Here is a 13,147-nt window from a genome sequence, read left to right as displayed (position 1 = left end):
ATCAACTCAGATGAGATGGACAGAACATGTAGCATACATTAATAGTGATGAGTAATACGTAAAAAAATTGGTAGGGAAGCCTTAACATAATAAACCAATCGGAAGATCTATGCAAAAGTGGAGGATAATATGAAGCTTGATCTTAGGGAAAGAAAATAGGAAGGTGTAGATTGGATTCATCTGGCTTTGGATTGGAACTGGTAGCGAGCTATGTGAACATGGTGATGTAACTTCGGATCCCATAGATGACGACACTTTTCTTTAATTAGCTCGGCATATTATAAGTTTTATAAGAAACACTCGGTCCCATGGATTTACTTCATTATATTATTTGTTGCTAAAAAGCATGAACTGAAAAATTTATAAATTAAAGCGCGATTTGATTCTGAATGCTAACCTAACCGTTATGTAACAAAACAGGGCAGATAAATTGAGCAGGTCGGAGAGTCTTCTTGTTTCTGCTGGGGGTTTCAGGGTTCGGAAATGGTTTGATTCGAGTGCGTACTACCTGCGGCCCCCAAAACATTCACCAGATGTGAATAAGGATGAGGAGTTGCGCCCTCGTCGAACCAGCAGCTACGGCCCGTGGGGAGGTCTTCGCTTCACAGTGACCGCCACGAACGACTCCCCTCCCGATCCAGAGATACAGCCGGGCGTCATAGTAAGTACCACTGTCTTGGCCGAACCAGACTTCAAGCAAAACTCCTCTTTATTTGGTTAGGTTGTGTGTGTAGACCTATGCATGAATGTGTGCTTATATTTGTGTATTTAAAAATTGATAATTTTGAGTCGTGACTTTAGCTGTGATATATGGACGAGTTCAATTAGGTGTAAAAAATGAGAAAGTACGCATTTGTAAAATATATTTCCTCCAAATTGTTGTATGAAAGTGATTTGAGGTCCTCATTTACAAATCCGCAATGTCTTCTATTGGCCTTAGCTTATGGTAAACAACCCCTACGACTATCCAGAGAACGGAAGGGTAATTTCCGGAGGCCAATCTGTGTGGGTAAACATAAATGCTCAGGTCACCTACACAGTGGACAGGGTGCGATATCTCAGTGTAGAAGAACGTGATTGTTTGTATCAGGATGAAGGAAACATCATGGATCTAGGCGGCTACGTGTTCCATAATTGTATCACGCAGTGTCACCTCAGGTACACCATACAGTACTGCAACTGTGTGCCATACTTCTTCTATTCATACCTCGGTAAGTCACCAAAAATTCGATGATGTAGCTCGTCTCTTCTGTTTACTTTGTGTTCATGCAAATCTGCTCAATTTTCTGCTGGAAATGACCTCAGGAATAAGATCATGAAGTACTGACATACTGAAAAGTTTACAACAGAGCACAATCGAATTTAAGAAAACGTTTCTTGTTTGTTTTTTTACAGGCAATGCAACGTCTTGTGACGTCGCTGGCTATCTGTGTCTTGCAAAATATAACCGTAAGTTTTAGCACGTCGAATCGAAAGAGACATGTCGCATTAGTTGATAAGTCAGTAATCAGTTGTGAAATGCTAACTTCCTGTCCATGTAATGAACTAGTAGGACCTACGCCTGCGTTAATAGAACTCGAACGCTGTTACCAGACGTCTCCATTGGACACGATCCTCGCAACCTAGTTCCTTGAGTCACGTTATAATATTATCCCGTAATTTCTTCACTTTCATAGAATTGCGGCCAACAAAAATATGTGATCTGCTCAAAGACGTAGGTACCACATAGGCGGGAGGAGCTTGACCATGGAGGAAGGCCCCCAGAGAAATGACGCCTCTCTAGTGAGCCTAGTGTCTTACTTCCACTTTTGGAACTATATGATTAGCCTATCTGAACCTCTCTTTGAATGTACAATAATAATGAATGTGGATGATAACATTAATAGTTTTGTGTTAAATAAATAATCACAAACATTATTTCAGTCAAAGCTATTGTCGTTTGTATGTGTGTGTATAACTACGCATGAATTTCATAAAAGACAGTAATAAAGCACACATATCTATGACGATGGCGATAATTACAGTCAATTAGGCCTACATTCTAACATCAGACGCATATCTGTTTGTATTGTAACTGGCATTTGTATGGGAATGAATTCAGGTTGACACGCAACTCAGAGACAAAGACAACCTCGTGTTTTATTCCAGATAATTTTTTAACATGCCAGCAATGACTATGAAGGATACACATTCATTAAAATGAAATTAAAATGTCTCATTAAAGATATCGTTAACATTTTTTACACGCAAGCCACTTTAAAACGCTTTTGTCGCATGAGCTGCAAAAAATTTTATTCTGTTCAGTAGACGTAAAAACAAAGCATGGTGTTATATACAGACTCAGAAATTTAATTGATACCAGAGGATTTTTTTCTGTATAACGAGGTCTTTGAAAAGATACATATTATAACGCCAAAAAATTAAATTTATTTTAGTTTAGAATTTTTTTATACTATCGAACGTCGCGGTTTGGTGTCATCGCTCCTGCTTCGTTCCCGGGAAATCCCGGATTCAGATCTCGACTCGGATACTGGCTGTCCTCAGGTTATTCGTAGTTTTTTCTCAGTTCCTCCGGGCAAGTGCCTGGATTTTTCCTTAAAGGGTGTAGCTAATGTAATGTTCTCTTCACAGTTGTTTTCAACTATCATCAGCCGAGAGAAGCGAATGAGTTCTTTAGCGATGCAGTGGAGGGCATGAAGTGTGTGTGCGCGCCAGATTGTAGCTTCTCGCAATACACTACTGCAATGTCCATGTATCGTATCGCGTAAGTTTCCAAAGTACAAGAGAAGGTTGGCTATAAAAAGAGTGAACTTGATTCTGAAAACAGGAAGCTTCGATGACCTGAAGCAGTGTCGTCCATTTAAAAACCCTAAATTGCCAGCTATATTTATCAGTGTTACAGAACACACTCTGAAGACTAAAATGTTATGTGAAACAGTAAACAACAGGAAACGATTTAAAAATCAGTTAAAACAAGAGGTTTTGGAAAGATCTTACGGATCTCCTTCCCTTCAAACATTCCGGGTTAGCAAAAACTGTAATTAATATTGATATTAACGTTAGTGGTCTATTACTTTGCATACGCAAATTCCCCCAGAAGGAAGGAGGACAGATATCGTCTGCCTTTAACGCTTCGGGCTTCCTACATTCCTTGCAAGTCTCAAGATTGCAGTTGCGTACTATATATTAATAGCAATCATGTAAGACTACCTGAAACAATTTATTTTCGCAAGTAAAAATGTTAAATTGAAAAGCCATGATGAAAGACTGTTTAACAGTTAACGCTGTCTGCTGTATAAATTCCCTCCTGTTGTCCCTTGATGTCTGTTGAGACGAGTTGTAGCCAACTTAAGTCGTCTTCAGGAGTGAAGAACAAACCCTTTCTGTTAAAATGGCAAAAGATTGGTCCAGGCCATCGGGTTCTGGCTACTGAAGGGCCTACTTGCCGCCGGATGAGCTGGATGGTCGGGATTTAAACGATGAAGTAAGATAGTGCTAGACGCTTAATCTTAATGAAAGAAATTCTCCATAAACTTATGCTATGTGTCCGCAGTGAAGGTGGTGGAAATGAAGAAGACATAAAAAATACAATTTTTATGGATATTCATTTCGAGAACCCTGCGATTGTTAGATATCGGACCGATATATCGTACAGCTGGCTGGATCTTCTAGGTGAGTAAGGGTGCCTCACTCATTGTTGTAAAAAGACACGTCCATTACTTCAACAGTAATCGTACTTCCTACTTCCGTCTATTTTTGACATTCAGACTGAAAACTGTTGATTGTGGACTATTATATAACTATCTCGAGAAATGCAAAGAATGTGAGTTAATGTAAGATAAATGTTTTGTAAAAGTTGACAGAATAATTAATAATTCTCATCTGGTTTGGATACTTAATGCCGATAAATTGTCATTGATCGTAAATAATGTTTTACATAATACATTTCTGTTGATTAGTTATTAATACATTCTGACGTGTTTATCACGCAAAATGTTCATCAGATACACATTCTCTTTATGTAGGGCTGTTAACGTATTCTTATAGTGGCTTATTAATTTATATAGCTCCAGTTAACTGAGTGGTTATTTTGACAGGTGTTTTCCTATTTTTTAACGTCATGACAAGCATTTTGTACCATTCTAAATCCAAGTGGTTACATGAAATAAAAGCAAATGAACCAAGTTTTCTGACCAGACATAATTTTTTTTTCAGTGGCCTTTGGTGGTATTGCAGGTTTATGTCTTGGTTTTTCATTGCTAAGTGGAGCAGAGCTGTTCTACTATCTGACATTCAGACTGTATTGGCAATACAGACTGATGCACCAGAAGAGATCTACACCAAAACACAAATACAATGTTCCCCGCAAGAAACCATCGTTCGGCATCAGACAACATAGGAATTCTATTAAGAGTCTGAGTTTCCAAAATCTGCGCTGAACTCTTGGTGTTCAATGGGTTTGGAATACTACAGATGAAGAACTCCAGTTAACTGTTTGGAGCTTGTAGTTCATGTACATACTATTTAAAAATCAGTTCCTACCTAAAAGAAAATGCATCACTTCACCATTACCAAGAGCAGTTGGTTATTGCTGCATAGGGAAATAATCACTGTATATTTTGAGAATTATACAAAACCCATGATGCTCTGTGGTAAAATGAAAAGTTATTCAATGCTAAAGTACATGGTGTGTATAGTTATCAATGTACTTTAATGAATTAAAATTGTATAAATCTTCATCTAAATAAATATGTTGCTGATATAAAATTACTAAACATAATGGCTACAGATAAGGATGTGTTACACTTCTATTTATAAGATCAGAATTCTTATATAATTTTATTGTTCTGAGCAGCTGATCCCATTTATTAAAATATTATACAGATATTATGTCAAAAATATATTTCAGTGTCAATTTCAATAAAATATTCTGAAAATGCATAGTCTAAATCATGAACTATCCTCAGGTTTTGTAATGGGTTTCAATAGTTTGGCCAAGAAATGCTGGAATGGTACCTTACAATTGGTCATGAATTCCTATTACTTCACAATTTATCACTTGTAGTCAACACTGTATAAACAGTGCAGATAAAACATACTAAGAAACAAATAAATCTTACAAATGAGGTTCTCATGGCAGTAGATTAGTTGTGGTTTTGTTGTGACATTATGTGTTCTTGCAGGTAATTATCAATGTATCAGGAGAAAGGATCACCTCCCCTATAGTCACTTAAACTCCTGATATATTCCCCAAAACGTTGACAACCTCCAACAAGACAAGTCACATAAATCAAAATACAACACACATTAAATAAATATTTTTCAAAAATTTTTTTTATTAAAAGCAAAATCTGGTAATGGAGCGACCAAATATCTATCAGCTTAAAATTATAGGCCAGTACGGTAACTTACAAAAATGACTGGCATTTCAAAACTGAATGGAATAAGATTCCTATACAGGTTATGTTATAAAAGTGAAAGTTTAAGTATTTTTTTTTCTCAAGCAGCTGTTGACAGTTCGCATGTGGCCCTAGCAGTACATTTATTTGGCCTGTTACAATGCTGGAAATTAACCAGCATGAGATGGGCAACAATAGTATCAATGCTCTGTGAAACTCGAGCTTCAAACTCATCGTTTCTAATTTCTCTCACAATGTGGGATCATCGTGAGGGACAGCCGTCGTAATCGAAATACTACAATCGACTTGATTGTATCGAAGTGTGGTTTATGTTATGCTAAGATTAATCATGTCAGAGTATGATGTGGTGAAAGGTTTACGGGTTGTTCGTGAACGAGTACGAGCAGCAAGCCAGAAAAGAGCACCTGTAAGTAAAGTGATTAAAATAACCATATTTTCCCTCTGACAGGCTGTCAACGCATATTATGTTACAGTTGTGTTGTTATTGCACTTCCACAAGTAACATGTACATATTAAGGCTAAATCTGAATCACAGTTGTATTATAGCATTTCAATTACCATCGACAGATCGAAAGCTTCATTCATATATTACATTCTTTTTCGGTTAAGATGGAAAGTACTATATTTTCCAGAAGTCATGTGACTATACACAACATAAGACAGGCCATTTGGTTCTTACACTTTTGAACGAAGCACACGCGGATGCCAGTGTGTTCCTCCAGAACACTGATGTCAGCCTGCAAATCCATATGTTATAACCTAAAAGACCAACATAAGTTGTGTCATTTTTCAATTTGTATATAATGGTGCCAAAAGTAGAAGCAGCAGAGGATAAGCTGATTATGTTCTTTTGGTTTGTGGTACATTGTGGACATATAGGTAGGTATGATTGTTCCTCCTAATACATTTGAACCAGTTGATAGTTTATTTATAAAACCTGGTATGAACATCATGCACGTCATCCTGCATGCCTTCCTGTTCCCTATGTCTGACAAAGCTTTGTATGTATGTGTGTGTGAGTGAGTGAGAAGAGTACATACTGTGTTAATTTAACTTGTAGTTTAAATATTCAGTTATAATATTTTTTGTAGGAACTGCAGAAAGTGCAACCTAGACTTGTGGCTGTTAGCAAGACAAAACCCAAAGATCTCATTCTTACAGCTTATGAACATGGTCAAAGAAATTTTGGAGAGAATTATGTCCAGGAGCTTGTTGACAAAGGTCATGACACAGAGGTAAGAGCATTGGAATGATTAATTATTTGTTTTGAGTAAATTGTTATTCAAAAACAAACAGATTTTATTATATGTCAGTCATGACTTGAACATATTTTGGTCTAAACACATGTCAACCTCTACCAATAAATCACATGTGGTTGAAAGTTGTATATATTAAATACAATTATCTTCCAAAAATGTCTCTATAATATTGGTGATGTTGATATTCAGATAACATATTTATGAGAAAGCTACGTGATTTGAACTGACGCTAGATATGTAAGACTTGAGGTTCTCACAGCGGTGAGTATGAAGATTTCTGTCTTCTGGGTTATTGCGCTGTGTAGTCTGGTCGATGTTAACCAACGTTTCAGAGGTCATACTGCCTCCGTCATCGCCCTGATGATGGAGGCAGTATGACCTCTGAAACGTTGGTTAACATCGACCAGACTACACAGCGCAATAACCCAGACGACAGAAATCTTTGACGCTAGATATGTTTGAAGGTTTTTCAACTGGTTTGGCTATATGTGGGTGTGATATTAACCCTTTGTTAGCTGTGCTCATAATTTCATTGCCTAGTGTAGACCACATCATGTCTTTAAGCCAAAGATATCCTTGCCTATAATTTTATTTTTCATGTCATGCTGTTTGGTCAGTGATAGATTTTACTTCCTTTGACAGGCATATGAGAGAGTGACAGGTAACAATGGGCCTGATGTGCTGAGCACATTTGATAGAACTTCAAGATTAATAATTATTTTCTAGACATAATAAAATGTGTCTGATTATTTTTAAACTTAAAAACTTCATATATAGTGATGAGTATGGTATTATATGTAAAAAGTAGTCTAAAAAGCAGAGTGGACCTACTTGATATAATGATTAATTTTAAGTATCCTGCCAGGATTTGTTCAGAATGAGGTATCGTTAGTTTTCATATTATTGCATTAGTCGTGTGAAAAGGAAACTTGTGAATCACATTTATTTATTTTAAGATTATAGATAAATGTTCAGAGATCAAGTGGCACTTCATCGGCCACCTGCAACGGAACAAAGTGAGCAAAGTTGTGTCTGTTCCTGGCCTGTACTTGGTGGAGACTGTTGACACTGATAAACTGGCAACTGCTTTAGATGTGGCGTGGACCAAACAGAAAGGACAGGGTGCAAGACTCAAGGTTATGGCACAAATTAACACAAGTGGAGAGGATGGTTAGTACATCAACATACAGAACCAGTGATTCACCAGTTGCATTAATAATTATTATTTTGTAGCAGGTATAAATAGCCACATCATCTTAACACCATTAACAACTTTATTTGTACAGTGTTTGTATTGTTTCAGATTCATATATGAAAATACTGTTTGAGTATCCCATATTACCTGCATATTTACTTTAAGAAACATTTTTCTTGTTTACCTGGAATTTAACTCTTATAACTATGGATCTGAAAAGATAAAACTGTATTTGAAATTAATAATATAGTGTGAAATTAGTAGCCATAATACTAATTGATTATTTTAGTTTAAACTAATAAAAAGTTTCTAAATTATAAAGCTAGAAAAAAACATTTAGGAATATCAGAAATGATGGAAAGGTTCTGTTCTCTGATGATTATAACCAAGTCTCTAAGTAGGAAGGATGATGAAGATGAGGAAACTTGCATTGTAGTCTGAGCAGTCTGTATTTACCTGGGGTTTAGTCACTCTGCAATGCTGTGAAACTTAAAGGCATACTCTGTAATCAGTTTGCACATCTGTACAAAACAATTATATTGACTCTGCGACCAGCTAAGTGCCAGGACTGTAATCATCTCTGCTATTTCTCCATCGGTTTTATTTGTTGTGCTGGGTTAGTCCACATCATTGTTTGAAGTGATTCAACCACCCACTGCTTTATACATATTTTCACACCTATCTGTTGTCCGATTACTTTTGCTTGTTCCGTTATGTAATTTGTTGCTGTTCCATTCAGTAGCCCTAACCAATGCATCTTCAGTTTCTTATCTTGAACGCAGTACTGGCAGGTTTGTTCCATAAAAGATAAAAATAATTCCCAATATTTTGCTAGTTTAGCTTGTTTAGCTTTTTTACATATTAATTTAGACTGTCAAATATAATATGTTATAGTCAATTGGTACAGCAGTTAAAATCACATTTATTATCAAACATGAGAACCTTATCATTTTGATACTTCTGAAGATGGTTCGGTAGAAATGAAACATGATTAATAATTATTTATTACCAACATTAAAGCCATATAATTGCAGTAAATCTGAAGGTAACTCAGCGGAGCTGAAATGTGTGTAATATCTGATTGTAACCGTTAAAACAGTTGATTATAATGTATTACATTTGATGGTTGGAATTAATTGCAGGTTTGAAATGCAATGGTAAGAAACTACATGTAATATTTTTCTTTGCTACAGAGAAGAATGGCTGTGCTCTAGAGGAAGCGACACAACTTGTGAAACATATTTTAGATAAATGTCCCAGTCTGGAGCTAATTGGGCTCATGACGATAGGAAAATTTGGTCATGATTTATCTCAGGGACCAAATCCAGATTTCATTGTAAGTATGACAAGTAGGATATGTTCCATATTTTTGGGCCTTTTTACTTCAATAAGATTGGTGTGGTATTCTGCTTTCCTCATTTTGTAAGGATGAATCAGCCTATAAAAATCTGTGTAGAAATCATGCCACTAGAAGCTATCAGTAATGCTAACATGACAGTCATGCAAATTTAAGATGTGAGCATCATCACTAATGTAAATGTCTAAACAACTTCATTCAGAAATGGTTATTTTCATGAAAACTTTCTATCAGACGATGAAAACACATCATTGAGAAAACATTCCATGAAAGTAACTCTTTCTGAATATATATTTTGTGGAAGGTTATTATTAATACACAAGATGTAATATTTCAGGTTAAAAATTAACAGTGTTGCTTAATATAGGCTTCTAAAATTTTGTGTTATATTAGGTTTGTTAATTAATGTGGTAATGAACCTTTGAATTCCATAATAGACATGAAATTTCTAAACTAGCTTAGTGACTGTTAGCTTCTCAAGGACTCTACTCCATATAGTTAGTTAAGTATTTTTGTTTCTTCACATGGAAGTGACCTTGAAGTAGGGGAGAATCGTCCTGATTGCATCGTCATTGAGCCCAACAGGCACCAGACATCCTGTTGCATAAGTTATTGACCTTCAGAACAAACAGGATCCCATAACTACTTACAAAAGAACTTTCATTAATCAGAAATCTAGAGGCAAAAGGAGAGTGAAAATGTCACAGTTGTTATACTATGCATTCCCTAACTTGTTCTCTGTCATTAAGCATCATTGAACTGCAGCTAATACATTACTGTCACTTTGCAGTGTTTGAAGAAAGTTCAAGGTGAAGTTTGCCAAGCTCTTGGTATTGGTATAGACAATCTAGAGCTCTCCATGGGGATGTCAGATGACTTTGAACATGCAGTAAGTTATACTTTGTAATTATTCATAGGTAATACTGCAGGAAAAGGTAATTTTAAGTGTCTGAAATAGATGTACTTAGTGATTAAATGATCTGTTAAGTAACATTCCAAGATCATGGCAGTCACAGTGTTGGTTGTGATACCATGTAGTTTTTGTGTTATCATGTAACTTATCCTACAAACAGATTTTTTGCCCGTCTATTGCCAATTTTTCCATTTTCAGAAAAATGTGTAACATCTGTTGTCTTTTGGGTTGTGACTGTACATTTTAATTTTGTTCACACAGTTAACATTCTAATTAGAATGATAAATATTTACAAAATATGTTTTACTTTTTTGAGATCTGAGGTTCGGGTGGCAAGATGTTGATTGTCTTCTGGGTTATGATGTCATGTCTTGTAGATAGTTACCAATGATTTGGAGGAATGATACTGCCTGCATCTTACCAAGATGCTCTGTGATTGAAGAACTGCATCTGTATCTTCAGAGCTGCACCTTTATATGGTAATGCAAGAAGCAATAACTGACTACACACAAAGCAATCACACTTATACAGCATTTCATTCTCTCTTAGCACAGTTCATAAAGAGGTGAAAAAGACAAATGCTTGTACAGCATTTGGCCATACTCTCCATGAATACATTGAAGAATTTTATAATTGTTATTTTGATTAAAATTCTAGCCCAGAATGTTACTTTTGAGTCAATATGCCAGTCACAAAATTGTCAAGATTTGTGTATAAAAATTATAACATTGTTAATGATTAACATGGATTAGTTTTACTACAGTTCTTATAACACAGTACATAAGATGGCAATGTGTTAATAAAGTTGGGTACAATTATACATGTATTTACAGGTTTCTGCAGATCTTAAACATGTATTTACATAAGTGGTGTAACAGATTTCTGTAGATCTTAAACCCTTCAGTTACTTCCAACTTACTCATAATTTTTTATTTTAATGATACTTGGTACACTCACAAATTTATTCTTTTTAATTGAATTTTAGGTTCTCACAGAGGCAAGTATGAAGTGTTTGCTAACTACATCAGGGTGATGAGTATGACATGCACGATAAAGCAGGTAGAGATACAGGAGGAAGCCGCACATTGTTGACACTTGGCTGGACCAACCTTTAACGTTGTCCAGCCTCCTCCTATACCTTCACCCTGCTTTCTTGTGCGCGGCTTACCTGTTGATGATGGAGGCAGTAAGCACCTTTGAATCACTATTCACTATCTACAAGACTACGTGGTGCACTATCTTGAAAGGAAGTTATCGTCTTATTCTTTTGTTTTCTTGTTCATTTAGGTGATCTAAGAAGTGCCCTCTTGTAGGTTCATCACAAGAACCTGTCATTCTTCTTCTTCTTCTTCTATGGTTCTCCGGTCCATATTCAGTCCATGGCCTCCTCAGTTCTCCTCTTCCATTCGTTCCTATCCTTCGCTGCTGTTAGGTCCGTCTGTCCGAGGCTTTGATTGAGGTTTCGAAACATCTGTCATTAGACTCTCCATATCATGAGCCACCTGATTCTAGTCCACACCTTTATATCCTCTTCCACTGAACATTATTCTGTTGGACTTGAAAGTGGTCTCTTTCCATGTCCAACCCACATTTCATGATCTGTTTTCATTACAACATTACCTTGCCATCTTAATCTTGGTATTATTGGCGATCCTTTCTTATGCAGTTGACTCACCAAAAAATATTGCTTATACCTAGCTCTGTACTAAATTTGCCACCAGTTACCTTTATTCCACTACATCAGCATTGCCAGGTGAATATATATTGTAAATAATATTCATGACTGGAAAATGTGTGTTAATTTGTGTTTAAATGGTATCTGCAGATTGAAATGGGAAGTACAAATGTTCGGATCGGAAGCTCAATATTTGGACATCGAGACAAGAAGTATAGTGTTACGAATACAGATACTGTTTCAAAGGGGATAGAAAATGATACTGTAAGTTAAGAGTGTGACAATATTGCAGGTGGCCGACAGAAGATGGTGGTTTTATAAACCAATAAGTATCAAACTAATGGAAAATATATCTATTACAAGAGTGGTACTTGCTCTAAATACATGTGGATTAAGTGTGCAGTGTCAGTTTACCTTTCAAATATTATATAATTCAAATAAATCCATCTTCCTCTACAGTACATTGTCAAAGTCTCATTGTAAAGCTGTCGACAATGTGATGTAGGATGTCTAGGTTAATGGCTTCAAATTCCTGTCTAATTCAGGTTCTCTGGTTTTGAATGGAGTGAATATGAGTTGAAATACCTTTATGTATAAGTAAGCCCATAAGTCTGGAACTGCCCAAAGGACCTTGGTGTCCAAGGCAAGGTTCCAGAAGAGATTTGATTCAGTCATGAAATATGCTGTGCAGAGCCGTGTGGGTCATGGCCACGGCCTACTGAAACATTGTCATATATTGATGCAATTCAAAAATGAGGAATTTCCCAGTAATTTTATGTAATTCTCAGTTTACTGTTAACATTGTCTTATCACCACACCAAATGATCCAACACTGCATCAAACAGAAATAACTAGAACTCACTGAACTATTCTCAAGTGTTCAGCCACATGAGAATGAAGTCCACAATATATTCACATGGGCCACATGTGTCACAACTGATGGTGTATATAATATAAGTTGCAAACAATGAAAAGTACATGTGAGAGAGGCTGTGAAACAACATTATGTATGCAAAATCATATGCCAGAAAACTCTCAAGGAAGTAGATTCAATTCAGTACTTCAACAGTGGTTCCCAGTTATACTGAAGCTGTCTCATTTGAGGACATAGTCAATTTGTCTCAGCTACTTCAAAACATGAGTTACTTTTTGAAACTGGTTTTGGAACAAACTAAAAACCAGAAAATCACAATACATCTTAATTTCAGAATTTTCTTAACATTCATTGGTTTTGTTAACAAAGAATATCTGGAAACAGCTTAGTATGTATTGAATTCACAAGAACATACATGGACTGTGCATTAAAAATTCTTACAAATCTTCACTGT

At 36.1% G+C, this 13,147-nt stretch overlaps 2 protein-coding genes across 7 annotated transcripts in view; both read left to right on the top strand.

The window, feature by feature from the left end:
- The window catches only part of LOC110838145 (pickpocket protein 19), a 62,983-nt gene extending 58,044 nt beyond the window's left edge, over positions 1 to 4,939 (top strand). For all 5 annotated transcript variants that reach the window (XM_022081050.2, XM_087340858.1, XM_087340857.1 and 2 more), the window contains 6 exons: positions 475 to 661; positions 941 to 1,211; positions 1,396 to 1,449; positions 2,632 to 2,764; positions 3,554 to 3,672; positions 4,216 to 4,939. In XM_022081050.2, the coding sequence (XP_021936742.1) occupies positions 475 to 661; positions 941 to 1,211; positions 1,396 to 1,449; positions 2,632 to 2,764; positions 3,554 to 3,672; positions 4,216 to 4,439 (988 nt within the window). In that variant the 3' untranslated portion in view covers positions 4,440 to 4,939. The remainder of the gene's footprint in view (positions 1 to 474; positions 662 to 940; positions 1,212 to 1,395; positions 1,450 to 2,631; positions 2,765 to 3,553; positions 3,673 to 4,215) is intronic.
- Positions 4,940 to 5,660: 721 nt separating this feature from the next.
- LOC110838139 (pyridoxal phosphate homeostasis protein) lies at positions 5,661 to 13,139 on the top strand. 2 transcript variants are annotated; one of them, XM_022081036.2, is made up of 6 exons: positions 5,661 to 5,826; positions 6,512 to 6,655; positions 7,636 to 7,849; positions 9,068 to 9,210; positions 10,022 to 10,120; positions 10,522 to 10,964. In XM_022081036.2, exons 1-6 carry the CDS (start codon positions 5,734 to 5,736, stop codon positions 10,546 to 10,548), a joined length of 720 nt encoding a protein of 239 aa, XP_021936728.1. In that variant the 5' UTR covers positions 5,661 to 5,733; the 3' UTR covers positions 10,549 to 10,964. The 2 variants fall into 2 exon arrangements, with proteins under 2 accessions (XP_021936728.1, XP_021936726.1); XM_022081034.2 differs by lacking the exon at positions 10,522 to 10,964 and adding an exon at positions 11,970 to 13,139 and having other exon boundaries at positions 5,668 to 5,826.
- The last annotated feature ends 8 nt before the right edge of the window (positions 13,140 to 13,147 follow it).

This window comes from Zootermopsis nevadensis, unplaced genomic scaffold (assembly GCF_977971745.1).
Source record: "Zootermopsis nevadensis isolate Lab colony 2312 unplaced genomic scaffold, Znev_1.0 Znev_ptg000061l, whole genome shotgun sequence".
Lineage (NCBI taxonomy): Eukaryota > Metazoa > Arthropoda > Insecta > Blattodea > Termopsidae > Zootermopsis > Zootermopsis nevadensis.
Note: the sequence above shows the minus strand (reverse complement) of the source record. Positions and strands in the feature narration are given on the sequence as shown.